General features: G+C 63.6%; 4 protein-coding genes across 6 annotated transcripts; 3 read left to right on the forward strand and 1 right to left on the reverse strand.

Annotated features, from left to right (window-relative positions):
- Positions 1-90: 90 nt before the first annotated feature.
- On the forward strand, positions 91-4,661 carry PRUNE1 (prune exopolyphosphatase 1). Its single transcript, XM_063357403.1, has 8 exons — positions 91-259; positions 2,287-2,391; positions 2,469-2,674; positions 2,897-3,081; positions 3,169-3,327; positions 3,440-3,534; positions 3,625-3,783; positions 3,933-4,661. The coding sequence occupies exons 1-8, from the start codon at positions 221-223 to the stop codon at positions 4,254-4,256; spliced, it is 1,272 nt and encodes a 423-aa protein (XP_063213473.1). The 5' UTR covers positions 91-220; the 3' UTR covers positions 4,257-4,661.
- A 144-nt stretch (positions 4,662-4,805) lies between these two features.
- On the forward strand, positions 4,806-6,875 carry BNIPL (BCL2 interacting protein like). Of its 2 annotated transcripts, XM_063357411.1 has the most exons (9): positions 4,806-5,041; positions 5,251-5,336; positions 5,419-5,588; positions 5,669-5,803; positions 5,910-6,012; positions 6,103-6,234; positions 6,342-6,428; positions 6,558-6,656; positions 6,742-6,875. In XM_063357411.1, exons 2-9 carry the CDS (start codon positions 5,266-5,268, stop codon positions 6,782-6,784), a joined length of 840 nt encoding a protein of 279 aa, XP_063213481.1. In that variant the 5' UTR covers positions 4,806-5,041; positions 5,251-5,265; the 3' UTR covers positions 6,785-6,875. The 2 variants fall into 2 exon arrangements, with proteins under 2 accessions (XP_063213481.1, XP_063213480.1); XM_063357410.1 differs by having other exon boundaries at positions 5,251-5,588.
- A 277-nt stretch (positions 6,876-7,152) lies between these two features.
- On the reverse strand, positions 7,153-12,439 carry CDC42SE1 (CDC42 small effector 1). Of its 2 annotated transcripts, XM_063357419.1 has the most exons (6): positions 12,287-12,439; positions 11,145-11,311; positions 9,008-9,202; positions 8,806-8,916; positions 8,143-8,217; positions 7,153-8,005 (listed from the first exon to the last, which is right to left on the reverse strand). In XM_063357419.1, exons 3-5 carry the CDS (start codon positions 9,059-9,061, stop codon positions 8,146-8,148), a joined length of 237 nt encoding a protein of 78 aa, XP_063213489.1. In that variant the 5' UTR covers positions 9,062-9,202; positions 11,145-11,311; positions 12,287-12,439; the 3' UTR covers positions 7,153-8,005; positions 8,143-8,145. The 2 variants fall into 2 exon arrangements, with proteins under 2 accessions (XP_063213489.1, XP_063213490.1); XM_063357420.1 differs by lacking the exon at positions 11,145-11,311.
- A 2,417-nt stretch (positions 12,440-14,856) lies between these two features.
- On the forward strand, positions 14,857-18,757 carry MLLT11 (MLLT11 transcription factor 7 cofactor). The gene is made up of 2 exons (XM_063357418.1): positions 14,857-15,306; positions 16,915-18,757. The coding sequence occupies exon 2, from the start codon at positions 16,922-16,924 to the stop codon at positions 17,189-17,191; it is 270 nt and encodes an 89-aa protein (XP_063213488.1). The 5' UTR covers positions 14,857-15,306; positions 16,915-16,921; the 3' UTR covers positions 17,192-18,757.
- Positions 18,758-19,604: the final 847 nt, after the last annotated feature.

The raw sequence follows: 19,604 nt of genomic DNA on the forward strand, positions 1-19,604 counted from the left end.
AGCGCCTCCCGCGGGGGCTGCCGGGAAGGGGGCGGGGCCAACGGAGGGGGCTCCGCCCCCTCCGTTGGCCCCGCCCCCTTCCCGGCAGCCCCCGCGGGAGGCCCCGCCCCGAGGCCTGACAGGAGGCCGTGGGGCGGGGTGGGGGGGCGGAGCTGCCCGTACTGGGCCGTACTGGGTTATACTGGGCCGGGCGGGGTTGGGTGCGCGGTTCGCCGCCGTTATGGAGCGGTTCGTGGAGGGGAACCGGGCGGCTCTGCAGGTAGAGGGGGATGGGGGGTGGAGGGGGGCGAAGCGGGGTGCAGGGGGCTTGGGGTGCCCGGGGACTGGGAGCCCAGTAAAGGAGGGTGCAGGGGGAACTGGGATGCAGGGGAACTGGGCCATGGTGGGGGGGACATGGGGACTGGGTGTCCAGTAAAGGAGGGTGCAGGGGGAACTGGGATGCAGGGGAACTGGGCCGTGGAGGGGGGGACATGGGGACTGGGAGCCCAGTAAAGGAGGGTGCAGGGGGAACTGGGATGCAGGGGAACTGGGCCATGGGGGGGGGGACATGGGGACTGGGTGTCCAGTAAAGGAGGGTGCAGGGGAAACTGGGGTGCAGGGGGAGTGGGGTGCAGGGGGAAGCTGGATCCATGGGGAACTGGGAGCCCAGTAAAAGAGCATGCAGGGGGAACCGGGGTGTAAGGGGGGAGTGGGGTGCACAGGGTACTGGGGTGCGGGGGGGGAGCTGGATCCATGGGGACTGGGTGCCCAGTAAAGGAAGGTGCAGGGGAAAGCGGGGTGCAGGGGCCTTGGGGTGCAGAGGGGCGCAGGGTGCCCAAGGGCCTGGGGTGCAGGAGGGATTGGGGTGCATAGGGACTGGGTGCCCAGTAAAGCAGGGGTGCAGGGGAAAGCAGGGGACTGGGGTGCCCAGCAGAACAGGGTTCAGGGGGAGGCTGGGGGGCTCTGGGGTGCCCAGGGGAGTGGGGTGCATGGGGACGGGCTGCCCAGCGAATTGGGGTGCAGGGAAAGCAGAGTGCCCAGGGGATTGGGGTACAAGGGGAACAAGGTGCATGGGGACTGAATGCTGGGGGGGAGTGGGGTGCCCAGGGGACTGGGGTACAGGGGGAGAAGGGTGTCGGGGGGGGGATAGAATGGGGTCCATAGAGGCTCGGTGCCCAGGCCCTTGGGGTGCCCAGGAAGGCAGGGTGCAGGGGGGAGCTGGGTGCCCAGGGGAGTGGGGTGCACGGGGACTGGGTGCAGGGGTGCCCGGGAAAGAAGGGTGCAGGGTGCATGGGGGACTGGGGTGCAGGGGGCTTGGAGCGCATGCAGACCGGGTGCTCAGGAGAGCAGGGTGCAGGGGGAAACGGGGTGCCCGGGGACTGGGGTGCGAGGAGAGCAGGGTGCACCCGTCTGCCCTGGAGAGAGGGGCTGGCTGTGTGCTGCCCCCCCGGCCCCGCGACAGCCCAGGCTGGGGTGGCACAGCCGCACCAGGGACACCCCACGCCATTTCCATGGGCGGGGGCTCCCCGGCACCCCCACCCCAGCCTGCAGCCTCGTCCCCCGGCTGGCAGCACGCGGGCGTAGGTCCCCCACCGGCTGCGGGGTCGTGCCGCAGGCGGCTCTCGGTTGTTTACTTCCTCAGCTTATACGGAATAAATGAGCGAATCTGGGTTATGGCATGAAATAATTGTCACCGAAAAAGGGCCTGGAGACGGGGCGGCTCCCCCGAGCGTGACAGGATGGGCGCCAGCAGCTGGGGATGGGGAATTCGCGGGGTGACATGGGTGACTTTTTTCTTGCTGCTGTGGGCAAGGAAAAAAGGGGTGAAACGTGGTGTTTTGGGGGGAAGTCGGGCCCAAACTCACCGGCTGTGGAAAAACCGCTTTGGTCTGGGGTTAAACTACTAAAGGCTCCCCGGGCTGCGACAGCGTCCCCCGGGGTGGGAAGGTCCCTGTCCCTGCTGCCGCTTGTGGCCAAGCTGGGTTTGCCCGTTCTCCCCGGGGCCCCGATGCGCCCGGTTTTGGGCGCGTACCCCAATGATGTGAAGCTTTTGTGCCAGAAATGGATCCCAGCCAGGTCTCGTCCCAAGGGCTTCGGGCCAGTCAGAGCTTTGGGGATGCCAGGAGCCCATCCCCTGCCGCCGGCAGCTGGGAGATGGGTGCTGGCAGGTGGCATCTGTGGGTGACGTCTGTGACAAGCGGTCCCAGGGACACTGGCATGTCCCCTCGAAGGGGAAGGGACTGGCTTGGGGGTGTTTGGAGGATGGGGACGTGTCACTGCCACGCCTGATGCCTCCCGCCCCGGCAGGAGCACGTCCGGCGTCACCAGGAGATCCACGTGGTGATGGGCAACGAGGCCTGTGACCTGGACTCCACCGTCTCGGCCCTGGCCTTGGCTTATTTCCTGGCAAAGGTGAGGCTCGCCCACTGGCTCGGGGACAAACGCTGGCTTGGGGGACGCCTCACTGGGTGTCACCCCCCCTGCCGCAGACCTCCCCGCCTCCCAAAGCCGCCTTCATCCCGGTGCTGAACATCCCTCGTGCCGACTTCGCCCTCCGGACGGAGACGACGTTCGCGCTGCGGGAGCAGGGCATTCCCGCCACCTCCCTCATCTTTCGGGATGAGATCGACCTGGGGGGGCTGCACCGCTCCGGGCTGCTCTCCCTGACGCTGGTCGATCACCATGTCCTGCCCGGGTGAGCCGGGGTTGGTGGGGAGGGACACGGGGACAACCGGGGCCACCCACCCAAAGCCTCGCTTTTTCCTCGCTTGATTTTGACCCAGGGCGGGTAAAATCTTTCCCTTTTCGGGGTGTTTTCAAGGTAGGAGGAGAGGAACAAAAGGGGTTTCCAGGCTCTGCGTGGCGTGGCGCCCCGGGGTCGTGCTGGGGGTCTCACCCTCCCCGTCTCACCCGCCAGCGCCGACGCCGCCCTGGAGGAGGCCGTGGTGGAGGTCCTTGATCACCGGCCGCTGGAACGGGACCGAGCTCCCGGCTGCCGGGTGACAGCGGAGCCGGTGGGCTCCTGCGCCACGCTGGTGACCGAGCGGATCGCCCAAGGTCCCCCGGGGGTGCTGGACAGACCCACGGCCGCGCTGCTGCACGGTGAGGACGGGCGGCCCCCGCTGAGCCCCATCCCAGGGGGACACTGACAACTGATGGCCTCCGGTTGTGTGTCCCCCCCACCCCCAGGCACCATCTTGCTGGACTGCGTGAACCTGAGCCCGGCCGCCGGCAAGGTGACGCCCAGGGACGTGGCGTGTGTCTCCCTGCTCGAGGAGAGGTTCCCCGAGCTGCCGGCCCGTGACACCGTCTTCGAAGCCCTGCAAGCGGCCAAGTTCGACGTCTCAGGTCCGGTGGGGGCATCCGGGGTCTGGCTGGGAGCGGGTCCTGGGACAGACCCCTCTCCTTGGGGACAAGGACGTGTCCCTGGGGCTCACGCTCGGCCCCTCTCGCCTCCCAGGGCTGACGACGGAGCAGATGTTGCGGAAGGACCTCAAAGTCCTCTCCAGCGATGAGCTGGTCCTCGCCATCAGCGCCATCTACGTGGACCTGGAGGTGAGGCTGGGCGGAGGGGGGAGGGAAACTGAGGCAGGGGGTGACACAATGGGGACAGCGAGGTGACACCGGCCTCTCTCCCCTCTCCAGACCTTCCTGCGCCGGCCCGGCTTGCTGCAGGACCTGGATGCTTTCTGCCAGGCTCGGGGCTACACGGGGCTGGTGGCCATGACGATCTCTTTTAACGAGCGCAACGAGCCCTCCCGGCAGCTCGCGGTCTACAGCCAGCACGAGCCCCTCCGCAGCACGGTGAGTGGGGGGGCCCGAGCACCCCAAACCCTGGGCACGGGGGTCTCGGTGGGAGCCGGGCAGTTCTCAGCTGCGGTTTGCCCCCCAAAAACCCCCAATTTTGGAGGTGTTGGGGGGGGGTTCCATCCGCCACGCTCCCTCCCTTGCAGGTGTGCCGGGCGCTGGAGGAGGCGACGACGCCGTCCCTGCACCTCCAGCCCCTCCTGAGCCCCTGGCCCTGCCTGGGCACCTACGCCCAGGGCAACGCTTTGGCATCGCGCAAGAAGGTCCTGCCCATCCTGCGGGCAGCCCTAGGGGGGCCGGGGGCTGCCGGGGGGCCGGGGGAGGAGGAGGTGGTCCCGCCGCCCACGCCCATGAACAGCCTGGTGGAGGAATGCCCGCTGGCGCAGGCCGTGCCCCCCCTCTGCCCCCAGGACGTCCTGGAGCGGGTCAGCCGCATCGCCGCCGGGCAGCCCCCCGGCTCCCCGAAATGAGAGCGGGCGCCCGGTGGCTTCTGGGGGGCCCGTAGGAGGAGGTGGGGTCCCTGGGCAGGTCTCGGTGGGGTGCCCGGGTGTGGGGAGGCGGGGGGGTTGTAGCCATTTTTGGTAGAGCTCAGCTCCCTGCCAGGGACGGGTCCTTGCCGCAGTTTGCCCCCCCACCCCAACGGCCTCGCTGGGGTTTGGTCCCCCCCAGGGTGGGTTTTCGGGGACCTGGTGGGAGCGCGGCCGGGGCAGCACTGGCACCCGTTTAATAAAGGTGCTGGGGGGGGTTAATGAGTTCTTGCTGTTCTTCCATCCTTGGGGGGGCTGCGGGGGCCCCAGATGGTGGGTCCGGACACGCAGCCAGCCCGTGACTGTCACCCACGCACTCCGAAGATTAAATTTCCTTCTTTTCTTCCACTTTTGGCTCTCGGCTCTTCTTCCGCGACGGGTCCGGCGCTGCCTCACTCACCCCGGGGGTGGCCAGTGCAGCCCCCACCCTCCCTGTGGGCATCCCGGGGGACGAGCCCCCTCTTTTCCTGGGGTGCAGCCCCCCTGCCAATACCCTCCCGGGTCAGAAGAGCATTTCAGGGCCCCCATAGCGTGGACCCGGGGGGGGGGGCTTGGTGCAGCTGAACCCCCAAATCCAGCCCAGTTGGGAGGAAACCGGTTGTGCCGCGATGAGCCGTGGCCTCTGCCGGCTGCGAATGCGGCCAAACCAGTTTGGATGAGCCACCAGTGCCGTCACTGGAGCCTGTCACTGGTGGGGAGCCACAGGCTGAGACAGGCTCCCCGGAGAGGTGAGCGGCCCCAGTGCCGGGAGTCTCTGAGGGCTTGTAGAGGGTTGAGTGGGGCTGCGATGGGGGTCCCCGGGGAGCATCCAAGCCGGAGCACCTGTTTGCATTGGCTTTGGGTCTGGAAATGGGGTGGGAAAGGTGGGGAACGGTTTGGAGTGGAGCTGCTGGGGGGGGGCTCGTTCCCGAGATGGGGCTGGTGTCTCTCTCTGCAGGTGACGGTGACAAGGATGGCCGTGGGGACGGCCACCAGGGACGGCCTGGACCTGCATGAGGAGTGGCTGGATGAGGATTTTCCCGGGTAAAGGGGTGATGGGAGCGGCACCCCAAACCCGCATGTCTGTCCCCGGGGTCCCCTTGACCCCCGGCCCTGTCCCCACCAGGCCTCTGCCGGAGGGGTGCTCAGGGGCCGGGGGTGCCCCGCGCCGTATGCGGAGGCGGCTGCCGGCGCTGGAGCGGCCCGAGAGCACCGAGCGCTCGCCCGACGCCAGCATCGACCTTGACCTGGACGCGCTGGAGACGCCCTCGGGCAGCGATGGCTTCGAGTGGGACGGTGAGACCCAGCTGGGGTGGGGGTGTGGGGGACCCCCAGTTCTGCCCCCCCCCAGTGCCGCGCTAACCGGCTGCTCGCAGAGGAGCTGCCACATGGCTGGGGCTTCGCCGAGAGGGCCGGCAGCCGGACGGTGCCGCACACGGAGGATGCACGGCCGGAGGAGAGCGTGGATCTGAGCGTGGTGGAGCCCTACAGCCGGGTCCTCTCCCACGGGGGTAACATGGGGCTGGGTGCCCGGGGTGGGACTCCTGGGTCCCCCCCCTGAGCCCGCTGGGCCCGGGGTAGGGGTGGCGACATCAGGCCATCCTCCGCTCCGGCCAGGGTACCACGGCAAGGGCTTTGGTGCCATCCTGCTCTTCGCCGCCTGCCACCTCCCGGACAGCAGCATCCCCCGGTACAGCTACGTGATGGAGAACCTGCTCAGGTGGGGGTCCTGGGGGGGGGGGGTCAGGGTCCTTCCCACATGCCCTGTGCCTCAGTTTCCCCAAGCTGGTGGGCCACACCATCCCTCCAGGTACATCGTGGGCACCCTGGAGAGGACGGTGGCCGACCGCTACGTCCTGGTGTGCCTTAGCGGGGCGGCAGCGCGGGGGCAGATCCCCCCCTTCGGCTGGATCAAACGGTGCTACCAGGCCATGGACCGGCGGTGAGCGTGCGAGGGCTCCCGGTGAGCGTGCTGGGGGGCAGGGAAGCAGGGGGTCAGCAAACGCGCTGAGATCCCGGTGAGCCCTGGAGTATCCTGCTCCTTCCCAGGCTCCGGAAGAGTCTCCAGGCTGTGATCATCGTCCACCCCACCTGGTACATCAAGGCACTCGTGACACTTGCCCGGCCCTTTCTCAGGTAGGGCTGCTCTCACGGGGACGTTCACCTCCTCCCCGGAGCCTCCCGTGCCGGATTCTGGTGAACCGGCCCCATCACACGAGGGTGTAATGAGCTCGGGGGGGGTCTCGGCCCCACCGTCTTCCCCAGCCCCACCTTCAGTGGCAAGGTCCGGTTTGCCACCAGCCTGTGGGAGCTCTCCCGGCTCGTCCCCGTGGAGCCAGCACACGTCCCCGAGCCCGTCCGGCGGTGAGTCCCCCCCGCAGGGCTGGGGTTTAGGCGGGGGCGGGGGGGCTCATGGTGTGCTGGCCGCGGACGCTTTCTCTCCCCCCAGGCTGGAGCCCAGCTGGGATGGCAGCCGGGACACGACATGGTGACGCACAGGGACAAGCGGTGGCATCGCGGGCTCCTGGCCTGCCCAAAGCGGTCCCCGAGCACCCACGGGGGAATAAAGGACGTGGACGGGAGCACGGTGCCCGGCGTGTGATGGGGGGGTGGGGGGGCTCAGCTTCTGGCAAATTTGGCAGCCCTGGTAGCAGAGGAGGGAGGGAAGGAGCCCTGGGCAGATGCGCTCCTCGGGCCAGCACAAGGGGTTTATTTCGAGGGGGGGTTGTTTTTCCCAGCAGAGGGAAAACCGAATCAAGCATCGTCACTTGCTTACCACCGCCGAGCGCACCGCGGGGCTGGAGGAGCCCGGCGTGGTGTGGAGCATGGCGAAGGGGAGAGCTCTGCCGCCTGGCCGTGATGCCCAGCACACGCTATTTAATATTTAATCCCGGCGCTATTTAAACTATATACACCCGCGCCCGAATTCGGGAGCCCGAGTCCCTCCTCGGGTCGGGCCCCGTCCTGCCTCGGCCAGTGCCGGTGACACCCCAGTGGCGATCCCGGGTAGAGGTGACCCCACCACGGTCCTGCCTCCGAGGCGGCGGAGGCTGCCTAATTGTTTTTTTGAGCTTTTAAAAAAAAAAAAAAAAAAAAAATCCTAAAAAAGAAGGAAGGTGGCGGTTTGCTGGCAGTAGAAAAGCCGGCTGCAGGCACCGAGGGCTCGCTGGTGGTGCTGGCGCTGAGCCGCTGCCGGTGAGACACTGAAGCGTCGGGGTTTAATCCCAGTTTTGCACCAAAGCATCGGGGTTTAATCCCAGTTTTGCTCTTCTGCACCTTTCCGAGAGGGCACCACATCAGCTTCAGCATCAGGACCGGCCTCGCCGCGATCCCCCGGGGAAACCAAGGCACCGCGGCCTGGCACTGAGGGGCCCATGGGAGATGCCCGCGTGGAAAAAGGGAAAACCAGGAGGTTTTGGCACATCTCGGCTGCGCCCAGCAGCTCCTGGAGTGCTTTGGCTGTGTCCTTTCAGGTGAAATCCCAGTTGGGCACGAGGTGGGGGCTGCTGTCCCCTCTCCCTCTCCGTGTCACCAACCCAATGCCTCCGGGAAGGAGGGATTTTCTGGGGCGGGGGGACACACGACCAAAAGGCACCGGGAGCCGGGCAAGGATCGCTCTGCATAAATTACCGCGGGGTTAAAGCGCTCGAGGTCGGCTTCTCCTCCGGCTGGGGGATCAGGCAGTTCAAGTTTGGGCTGAAAAAGCCAGGAATCTGCAAAGTCCAAGAGGCCGGGTTACAGACCCACACAAGCAGTGGCTCGTTTGGGTGTGTTAATTAGCAGTGGTGCCTCAGAGGGGGACAGTGGGTGCCCAGGGCTGCCCCAGCCACCCGCGCGGCCGTGTACTCACACGCTACAAGACCCGGGAGTTGCTCCACTGTCGCTCCCGACCACCCTTGGACCTCATCTCCTGGACGGCACCAGTCTGCGGGGACGGTGCAGAAATGTGTCATCACCGCTGTGAGACCCATCACCCAACTGTGCCACCCCATCACCCAAACATAAGGCCGCTCTACCCCACCCTGAGACCCACCCCCCAACCATGGGACTCCACCACCCCAAAAGTGACACCCATGAGCCAACCATGAGACCCACCACCCCAACAGCAACACCCACCACCCAACCATGAGACTCCACCACTCCAACAGTGACACCCATGAGCCAACTATGAGACCCACCACCCCAAGAGCGAGACCCACCCCTCCATCAGCAACACCCACCACCCAACCACGAGACTCCACCACCCAAACAGTGACACCAATCACCCAACAGGGACCCACCACCCAACTATGAGACCCGCCAACCCAACAGTGACACCCAGCACCCAACTGTGAGACTCACCACCCCAACATTGACAACTATCACCTAACCATGACACTCACCACCCAACGATAAGACCCAGGACCCCAAAAGCAACACCCACCACCCAACCATGAGTCTCAGCACCCCAACAGCAACACCCACCACCCAACCATGAGACCCAGCACCCCAACCGTGCGCGCGGACAGGGTACCATGGGCAGGCCTTCGCCCGCAGCCATGTCGCCAGAGCCAATGTGCGTCAGATGGACGAAGTTCATGGGCTCCCCGATCATGGAGCGGTCGATCCGTCTCCTCCTCTTCTTCTGCAAGCAGATGAAGGCCATCAGCCCCTGCTGAGCCCACGGCCTCAAGACACCAGACCCTCCCCAAACCGGCCAGGCTGAAGCTACTCACGGGCTGTGGCTTCTCTACGACGCAGCAGCCCAGCTTGTGCCAGAAGTCGCTCATATTCGCGGTGGCGTCCAGCTTCCCTCCCTGCCGGGCTGGCTGCCGGGGGGGCCGCACCGGTGCAGACACCCTCGCACAGGGTCACTCCATGGGGAGCAGTGGGAGGACCTGGTCGAGGTGGCTGAGCTGGGGGCGATGCACCTGGGGGGAGGCAGAGCCGGGGAAGGGGTGCGTCATGGCAGGGAAAGGCTTGTCCCCGAGCGCAGGGATGTGTCAGATGCTGGGGGGAAAGAGGACAGGTGGCTTGGGGACGCTGGGGTGCAGGATCAGCCCCACTCCCCATCCCAGCGCTGCCGCCACGTGATGCATCAGATTGGGGAAACTGAGGCACGGTGTGGAGAGGAGCAGCCGGATGCGGGTTTTGGATGGAGGGGGCAATGCCTGCAGTCCTGACTGCCCAAATCAACCCTAAATCCACTCCCCATCAACCAAACGGAGAGGGAGACCCCCGAGGGACCCCTGACATGGCACAGAGACCCTGGGGCAACCCCCAGGCATCACGCAGAGACACTCAGGGACCCCACGAATCGCACAGCCACCCGGAAGAGTTGCCCCACGGCCAGGGCAGGATCCATCCCCGGCCCCCACCCCGGTGCAGGACGCAGCTGAGAGATGCTGCGGCAGGATGGGGGGGACGGAGGCAGCCACGGCAAATCCCAACTCCCTGAGCCAGGCGGCTATAAATATCCCAGCCTTTCCGAAAAGGGGCCGGAGGTTGAGCTCTTCCGCTCCAGGTTGAAAAGCAGACGGGGGGAAAAATAAATGGGGGCTCTACCCAGCCAGCGGGTCTCTACCCCAAACCCCCACGGCCCCAGGGGGGTGCAGGTAAAGCTGGGCAGCCAAAGGGGGTGTGGAAAGAGGGGTTCACCCCCAAATTGGGTGCTTCCCCTCCCCACAAAGAGAGACAAATCTTTCGCTGCAAAAGCACCCGGCGGCACGCAAAACACTCACCCGCCCACAAAGGGCCGCAGCCTGAGCACAACCCTATATGAGCTGCCAGAGAGTCCCCACACCGGGGCGGGGGGAGCAGCTAGCGGCTGTGCTGCGGCTCGGCCAAGTTTCGCCGGAGCTCAGCCACAGTGGCGGATGGGTGCCGGACCCCACCGTGCCGGCAAACAGGAAAAGTCCCTTCCTCTGCCCCTGCGCCGGCGACGCCGGATGGGTCCAAAGTCCACGGCAGCCGGCGGCGCTTCCTGCCCACAGCGGGGAGGAGCAGGGCCCGCAGCCATGGCTGCTGGGTGCCGGGGCCGGCAGCACCCCAAAACGGGGTGCTAACCCCACCCTGGCGTGCCTAGGGATGCTCCAACCCTGCGGGACTGCATCACCTCCATGCCATCCCCAGTTCGCCAGGGCCAGTGGGCAGGATCTGGCCCCGGGGTGACCCAGCTGCACCCAGGAACAACCCGGCAGCCGGCAGCAACCCCAGCCCATCCCCATGGCGTCACGGCACCGAGGGGGAGTGGGTGCCCAACCGTGCCTACTCCCCCCGCATTGCCAGCCTGGCCCCAGGTCCCAGCGGGGAGGCTGAGATGACTGACGGACACCCCCCCCAGAGCCCCTCACCCTGGCATCTGGGCCCCAGCCCCCAGCTTCCCCCCCCGGCGAGCGCGGCTGCTGAGAATGGGCAGGTTGTGACACGTCCGGGGTGGCGTAAACCGGGGCTGTACCCACGCCAGACCTGCACACCGGCGCCCCCCAGCCAAACTCGGCCTCTCCCCCGGGCTGTGGATGGACAGACGGACGGAGCAGGGAGGGCCGGGGGGGGGACTGCCTTTTCTTTCTAGCCTGATTTCCTTAGGAAATGAGGCTGCCGGAGCCGGCCCCCGCCATAATGCTCCGGCTCACTGCCGGATCTGGCAGCACAGCAGGAAGGCCTTGTGGGGGGGGGGATACCCCCAAATTCGGCATCACAACCAGTCCCCAGAGCACTGGGGGACCTCTGCAGGGAGCCCCAGGAGCAGGCTCAGCCTTGTACGAGCCACCAGCGAATCCCCATGTAAAACCTGAGGGGTTCAAACTGCTGTGAACCCCCCGCTTGGACCCTTCCCCCCTCTTCCCCCCAAAACCACCCTGCAGCACCCACCGGGGCCTCACGTCCTCGCGCCCAGAGAAGGGTGACGGCTGGGGCCGGATCCAGCTGCTCTCCCGGCTCCGGGCGGTTGTTGGCGGCGGGTCCCACAGGCCGCAGCTGCCCCAGTTCCACCCCTCCACTGTGGGGGTCTCACGTAGCCCCCTCACTGCTTGCCCACCCTGCAATGAGTTGTGTCCAGTCTCAGCCCGCCTGGGTGAAGGGGCCCGGTCCCACGGTGGCCCTGGGGAGGGCGGCTTACGGCCCGGCCCGCGCCAGCACACACAAAATGACTTCCCTGTTGGGAAACCACCGCTCGGCGGCTCTGCGTCACCGGCGGGGGACCAAGGCTGTTCGGGGGGGGCCACTCCAGGCCCCCCAGCACTGGGGGTCACCCACCCCAGGGGTGCTCACTTGGGTCCCCCCCCAAGCTCATAAGGGAAGCGGCATGGGGGGATGGGGCCGTCCCAGGTGAGAGCCCCAGGACTCCCCAGATGGAGGCCTGGGACCCCTGGGATGGGGTGGCAAAGTGGGGGGAGAACCCCCTTTGTGTGGGACGGTCGTGGTTGCCACCCGGGGGCACCGGGTGCCAGCAAGGATGGGTCACCCGGGGGGCTCAGTAGGGCTGGGGGGTCCCAGAAGGGCTGGAGATCTCGGGGGTCCTGATAAAGCTGGGGGTTCCCAGCAGAGCTGGGGTCCCCAGGGGTCCTGGTGGGGCTGGAGACCCCGGGGGTCTTGGTAGGGTTGGAGGGTACCGGCAGGGCTGGGGGGTGCCGAGGGTCCCAGTAGAACTGAGGGGTCCTGGTGGGGCTGGGGGGGCCCGGTAGGGACGGGGGGTCCGGGTAGGGTTGTGGGTCCCGTTAGGGCTGGGGACCCCGTGGGTCCTGGTGGGGCTGGGGGGTTCCGGTAGGGTTGGGGGTTCCGGTAGCATCGGGGGTCCGGCAGGGTTGGGGGGTCCCGGTAGTGTTGGGAGTCCCGGCAGGACTCCCTGGTCCGACCAGGGGGCTGCAAGGGGGGTCCTCCCGCCGCCCCCCCCGTCCCGATGCCGCCTCCGGTGCCCTCCCCGCCTTCCCACGGCGCTTTGGGGGGCCCTTCCGCGGGGTCGCACCCCTCGGGGGGGCCGGTCGCGGTCCCGGTGGCGGTGGCGGCCCCATTACCTGCCCCGGCGGCGGGTGCGGGTCCCGGTGCGGGTCCCGGTGTAGGTCCCGGTGCCGGTGCCCAGCTCGCTGTGGCCAGGCGTGGCCCGGCGAGTGCGGGACGCGGCGCTCCCCGCCGCCCGGCTCGGCTCGGCCCGGCCCGGCCCCAGCACAGCTCCCACCCTGGGCACCGCCGGCATTGCAGGGGCCGCGGCCGGGCGGGGGGGCCGCCAGCTCAGGGGTGGGGGGGTTGTCCCGGGGTCCCGGTGGGGGTGGAGGTCCTGGGGACCCGGTAGGGCTGGGGCGTCCCGGCATGGCTCGGGGGTCCCCGGGTCCCAGTAGGGCTTGGGGGGGGGGGGTGTCTCAGAAGGGATCGGGAGTCCCAGCAGGGATGGGGGTTCTGGGGGTTCTGGCAGGGTTGGGTGTCCCCGGGGTCCCAGAAAGGCTGGGGGTCCTGGCAGGGTTGGGGGTCCCCGGGGTCCCAGTAGGGCTGGGGGGTCCTGGCAGGGGTCAGGGGTCCCCAGGTCCTGGCAGGGATGGGGGTTCCAGCAAGGTTGGGGGTCCCCAGGGTCCCAGAAGGACTGGGGTTTCTGGGGGTGCCGGTGGGGCTGGGGTTCCCTGGCAGGGCTAGAGGTGGGTAGCACAACTGGGGTGTAGCAAGGCTGGGGCCCTGGTAGGGCTGGGGGCCCCCACCAGGGCTCAGTTACAATCCTGTTTCCTCCCGAGCCTTATTCCCACTTTTCCCATGAATGGGCCAGAGCCCTCGGGGGACCGAAGAACTCGAAAGGGTGGAAACCCTTGGACCACCCTGCAGCCAGCATCGCGCAGCGTTGCACCACTCCCAGCTCAGGGTCCTTCCGCTTGCACAACACCCGCCGCGGCGCTGCCACCACCACCTGCCATGGTCCTGCCACTGCCAACACCACCACCCGCCACCAGCGCCTGCCATGATCCTGCCACCAGCATGGGCCGGCCACCAGCATGGGCCGGCCACTGCCACTGCCACCCGCCATGGTCCTACCACCACCATGGTTCTGCCACCGCCACCGCCGCCTGCCATGGTCCTGCCACCACCATGGTCCTGCCACCACTGTCTGCCACAGTCCTGCCACTGCCATGGCCACCGGCGAAATCCCCCAGCTCCAGCCACTGGCCAAGCTGCACTGGGACCTCCGGGGCGTCCCTTCCTGCAGGTCCCCAGCCTGCCCAGAGGGACCCACACAGGGGACAGCCCTGGGTGAGCCCCAGAGTGTCCCCCCCCCACGTCAGCCCCCAAATCCCAACCATGCCCATCACTCCCACTCCAGAAAACCCAAACAAGGTGTCACTGTCCCCGCTCAGACGGGTCTCTGTCCCGCGCCTGTCCTGCGCTGTCGGGGCGGCCCCAGCTGATAATACCCCGAGTGTCTCAGACCTCATTTCAGCTGAAGAGCCCTTGTTTTTCGGCTTCTTGTGCTGCCAGAGGACATTGTCCCCCCTCCAGCCCCCCCGGCGATGCTGGGTCTGGGCAGCCCTCCCGAAACCGCTGTTATGGCGAAGAGATTTTGGTCCCTGCAGCGCAGAGGGACCCCGCATCGCAACATCCCCCATCTTTCCCCGCAGGGTTTGGCCCCAGGTCCCTTTCCAGGGAGGGACGCTGCAGGTTTGAGGTTGTCCCGTGTGAGCCACCCCTTTCAGCAGGTGACACCCTGAAGCGGATGGGTTGCATCCAGCTCCCTACAGAGTCACCCAGCCAAGCTGCGCTCCATGGTCTTGGGGATCTCTAAAAATCCATCAGCCTCACCCCCCGGAGGGATCAGCATCTCCACTGGGCCCCCAGTTGGCATTTTCCCCATGCTGGGCGCTGGCGGGACTAAGCTGAGAGCGCGTCTATTTAGGAGCAGGGGACATGGGATCCTCTTGGCTCCTGGCGGCAGTGGGGACAGCAGGAGGAGGAGGAGGAGGAAGAGGCAGAAATAGCCCGGCTGAAAGCCGAGCGCTGGCAAAAGGACTTGGCACCAGCAGAAATGAGCCACGCACAGGGATTGGGGAGGAAAAGGCAGAAAAAAACCACCCTAAAGCCCCAAAGGAATGTTAATCCTGGGCAAAGCCCAGGGGAGAGGAGGGCAAGGACTGCTCTCAGCCTCACAGGTGCACAGATCCGGCCTGTCCTTCCCCAAAAAAGGGTGTTTTGGGGCTGAGCGGTGGCCTGGGCACGGAGATTTGCAGGTTGGAGGAGTAGCATTGGGGTTTTCTTTGCTGTCCCGCTCCAGGGGTCACCATCCCTCTGCCACCGCATCGACACAGGGGCCATGGCCATGGCCCGGTGCCCAGGGGTGCCGTGGCGGGGAGCGGGGGGCAGCGGGGCTGGGCGAGGTGCCCCCCACCCCTTGGGTCGCAGCAGCCCTTCTCCCAGCCCTGGCAGCGATGCCGGCTTTGGGTGTCTCCCTCCTATTTCTGGCTCCATGTCTGGCTTCAGACACAAAGCTGAGATATTTTTGCTGGGCAGCATCAGCACCAAACACCCAGGCTCAGGAACACCATGAAAAAAAACCCTACCTGGGTTTTTTTGCACCAAACTTCCCTGCGCTTCACCCGCAAAGTGCCCTCCTGCAGCCCAAGGCTTGGGGGTACAGCAGCACCCCATTTCTTCGCACACAGGTAAAAAGAAACCTGTGCCAGCTGCTTGGAGGCTGGAGGAAAATGATCCGTTCATCTCCTGAATCCTGAGCTGGAGGCTGCAGGAGTGAATCGGGAATCGCTGCGGGAAATCTCCCATCCTCTCTAGGTTTAATATATCCTCGTCTTGGGGGTCTAGCGCGCAGGATCCCCTCCTGCTCGTCCACGTCGGCCGTCCTCCCCCTCCCTGGCGCGGGTGGGAGCCGCTGACTCATCTGCCCGTCGTCTTCTCCCCCCCCCACGACGAAGGGGAATTCATCGAGCAGCTTCGAGGGGCTGCATTGCAGACCCAGACGCGCCAGCAGACAAAAGCGACGCTGCAACGCCCGCGGCTTCCCAGCACAAAGAGCCCAGACGGCATCAAGCCCACCCTTCCTCGACAGGTAAGGGACAGCGGGATGCGGGCAGAGGGGGATGAAAAGCAAGAGGATGCTTTTTTTTGGGAAGAGATTTGGGTGAAGAGGGGCGTTGGCACTCCAGGATTTTTTTTTGAGGGGGGAAGTAAGCAACAGCCAGCAGGGATTAAGTGGATAAAGGTGTTTTTGCCCACACGGGATGAGTAGATCACACTGATCCCAGGGGAAATGCTCTTCCTTGGGGGTGACACGCAACACAGGAGGGTTTTTTACCCCACATTGATTGCCTTCTCTGGATATTTGAATTTTTGATTTCTTGTCACTGAACTCCCTTTTTCTCCCTTGTGAAGCTTTAAAATCCATTGTCCGCAACATCCGTCACTGTTAAATAATTCGCTGCCTTTGTGCAGAAAGACACCCGGGGATATATCCCTGGGGAGGAGGCTATTTCAAAGCACCAGGGCTCAGTTTCCCCAGGGGGTGACACAGGAGCCTTTCATAGCCTCCGAGTTACATCGGGAATCTTAAATTTAGCAGCTGGTCACCCCTCATCACACGGACGGGGAGCGAGGGAGGGCGTGATTCAAGGTATGTCTGAATCATCCTTTAGGATTTGGATTCCCAAGGATTAAAATGGGAAAAGGAGGATATTTTGGGTCAGCCAGTTGGGGTGGGTTTTTTTTCCCACCTCCGTTGCCAAACACGCGGAGGTGAATGACATAATTCTGCCAGGGAAAAGCAAGTCAGCGCGGCAGTGACTCAGCTCAGGCCCTGCCGCGCTGGAGAAAAAGCTGAACCACATCCCCTCCTGCTCTTTCCCAATTCTGCCTGGATCGGGGTGGGGTAGCGGGAGGCACTCTGCAGCATGGCGGGATGGCACGGTGGGATGGCACGGCACCGGCACGATGGCACGGCACCGTGGGTGGGGTGCGATGGCAACGCCGAGCGATGCTTCTTCCAGCTCCTTCTAGAGGGTTTGGTCATGGTCCCCCGGGGCGATGCGATGCCATGAGCTGGGGAGGGAGGGGGCAGCATGGGCTCTGCAGGCACTGGGGGGATGCGCAGGGACCCCCCCTCGCTGTCCGCTCTGTGAGGGGCTCGGCATAGGGAAAGGGCGAGAGCCTTTTGCACGTTTGGTGGGAAAAGGGTTTATTTGGATCCTGGTTTCTGTCCCTGCCGGCAGAGCGGGACGTGGGGGACAGCCCGTCTCTGCTCCCTGCTGATGCCACCCCACAAGCATCGAGGTGCCCAGGATGGATGGCGGGAGATGCAGTTGGGAAGGGGGCTAGCCCCCACCCTGCCCATCCTTCCCACACTCCGGGGTGGGGAAACTGAGGTGAGGGGCAACAAGTCCCATTGCACGCCCCTCCAAATCATGGCTCAGAGAAAGGCCATGACCGACGCCATGGATAAGACCAGTGGCAGAGCTCAAGTCTGCACTTAGACCGAGCCTAGAGTCAAACCTCCATGATGCCACACTCCTGCCCCATCGATTTTTTTTTTTTAGGGGATATCCTTTGGGATTTGGTCAATATGGCAATGCCGGAGAGTTTTGATCACTTTGGGGCAACTCCTGTGGCTTTGGTAGAGCTTTTCTCCTCCTCTTCTCTCCCCTTGCCCCCTTCCCCTTCACAGCCTGAAAATGCTGGACACCATCAGCAGCCAGTACGACTCCTTCATCTACTGGAGGATGCCGATCCCACGGCTGGACGTGGCAGAGCTGGAGGGGCTGGGGCTCAGCGACGTGGCCCTCTACAAACCCAAAGGAGGGCTGGGCAAGCTCGCCGGCGAGCGGGACCGGGTCAGCCAGGACATCTCCGAGGAAGAGGACAGTCTGCTGCAGTTCAACAGCTTTAATTTCTGGAGAGCTCCTATCGCTAGCATTAGCTCCTTAGATTTCGATCTAATTTGAAGCCCCCCTTTCTGCCCCTCTGCACCCCCCCTGCCCTCTCCCTCTCGGCTAGGCATGCAAGGATTTGGTTTTATTGTCAGTTTGGAGGTTGTTTTTTTGTGTTTCCGGGCATTTGTTGAATCGCTAGTTAACTCAGCAGTTCACCCTGGCCCTGACGGTGATGGGCTCCCCGCAAAGCTTCGACCTCTCTCCACCTTCTCCCTCTTTTCTTCCCTTCTTGCTGTAGTGCTGGAAACACCACGATGGTGCAAGCAGGGGGTAACAGCACAGGGGGCAAATACGAGGGGAGGGGGCAGAAACAGCCAACCCATTGCCCCACGTCTGCATGCCAGTGGGTGCGGGAGGTGCTGGGGCGTTTCTGTGTGACCCTGGGCGTCCCCGAGCTCTGGGACGGGCATTTGAGCTCATTTCTCGTGTGCTTTTTTAAGAAACTCATTTGTGCAAAGGGAGTGGCGCAGGACAGATGGGAATCGTCGTCGTTTTGCAGAAAGCATCGTCCCTGCTCCTCTCCCAGGGGCGCAGAGACCCCCTGCGCTCCCCTGGCCCAGTTTCTCCAAAAGCCGCTTCACTCCTTAACCTTCCCCTTGGGATAATTAAGGTGGAAGAAGCAGGGATGTGCCCGGGACATGAGCACAAACCTCCTCCTTGAAAGAAATCATCTCTTTGAGCTTTGTGGCTTGAGCCCAAGCGGGAGAAATGATGGCCAGGAGAATAAATACACATGGAAATGCTCCAACCTTGCTTGGGGGGCGTCAAGGCTGGATGTTCACTGCCTGAAATTTGATTTTCCCCCCTTTTTTTATCCCCCACGTACCTTATCCCAGGTGTGACTCCCAATTGGGACAGAGGCCAGGTACACCATGGAGTCCAGACGGGTAACGAGGGCCGAGCTGAAAGATAAGATGGAGAATTTAGTCTGATCTTACACTAAAATGAAAACATTTCTGGCTCCCACCTAGTTAATCAACCCCTTTAAAAATAACAATGAAAAAATGCTGCATCCACGCAAAGTAGAAGCCTTGCATTTTCCTCAGGGAGGTTTTCACCTGTGTTCTCCCTGAGCTGAGGTTCATTTCTGAGCATCATCTCAAAATAGGGGGAAAAAAACAACAGCCCTGAATCATTTTTGGCTTTTAAACTGGTGTGGGTTTTTTTTTTTCCAAGATTGTTTTCTGGGAGAGTGAACACAACTGGTTTGTCTTCTTGAATGTGCTTTTGGGGGGTTTGTTTGGGGTGAAGTTGTGATGTGGAGCGTCCTGAAATTGTCCTAAGAGTTGGGGGGGGGGGGGTACGTGGCTGGGGGGAGGCTGAGGCAGCACTATAAAGGTGCCCCAAAACAGGCAAATGTCGGAAAAATCTGCACTCTATTACAAAAATGGAGAGCAGCTCTCCTGTAACCTCCAGAAATGACCCAGCCTGCTGACTTTGAACCACCCGTGTAAAACCAGAGGGGAAAAATGTAAACTCTCCTATGCAGAGCTGTTCGATTTCTGTGTTCCCAGCTGGGAAAACCCGCAGGAGAAGTATTTATTATGAAACTTCAAATAAAATGATTTAGAAAACATACACATTCCTGTGGACACGATCCATGTAGACCCGCATCAAGTTCTTTCCTTGATTTGCCATTAAGGTGTTTTAAATCTTTTTATGGCAAGCTAAGAACCACCACGAGAACATCTACCCATGCACCTGCAAATCCTGCAGAGGGTTTAAGCATGGAAAAAAATAAACCTAAGGGGTTACTTTAATTTAAGATCATTAAGGCTGTTATTTAAACTCCAGCTTTTCCAAACACCGCAGAAAAACGTCTCAGAGGAACCCTAGAAGGGAAAGGGGCGCCAGGGTTTAAACATTTCCCTCAAAAGGGGCACTTTGATTATGTCAGGGGCACCTGAGGCGGTAACACACCATGGAAAGATGGGCTGATGCAGCCTGAGGGGAGTCCAACCCAAGACAGGAAAGCACTCAGAAGAGACGGACACACATACTCGTATATATTTATAGACACAGACCTCTCGAAAGACCAAAATCCCCTACAAAACATAACAATCAAACACCCCGCACCAGGGAGGCGCCCCCGCCATTTTAAACTTGGCGCCTAAACGCCTCAGCCGGCACTAACTGCAGGGGCGCATCACCCTCTTCCGCCGCGAATGCTGAGATTAGCGTCTTCCTGATATCCTTCCCCTAGAGAAAATACTCCTCATTTCGGGCTCCCCCGTTCTCGCCGCCCTCCTCCAGGCCCCTGGGCGGGGAGGGAGATGGGGAAAAGAAGGAGAAATTCCCTAAGCCCGCCCCGTTCCCTCTGCGAGGTAAGGGCTAACCCACCCTTCCTCCGCCGACGGATTACTTTTTTAAATTTTCTTCGCTCGCGGTATCCTTCCGCGTTCGCCTCGTTTCCGTGTCGGCCATT

The sequence above is a fragment of the Chroicocephalus ridibundus genome, chromosome 21 (genome assembly GCF_963924245.1).
Source record: "Chroicocephalus ridibundus chromosome 21, bChrRid1.1, whole genome shotgun sequence".
Taxonomy (NCBI): domain Eukaryota; kingdom Metazoa; phylum Chordata; class Aves; order Charadriiformes; family Laridae; genus Chroicocephalus; species Chroicocephalus ridibundus.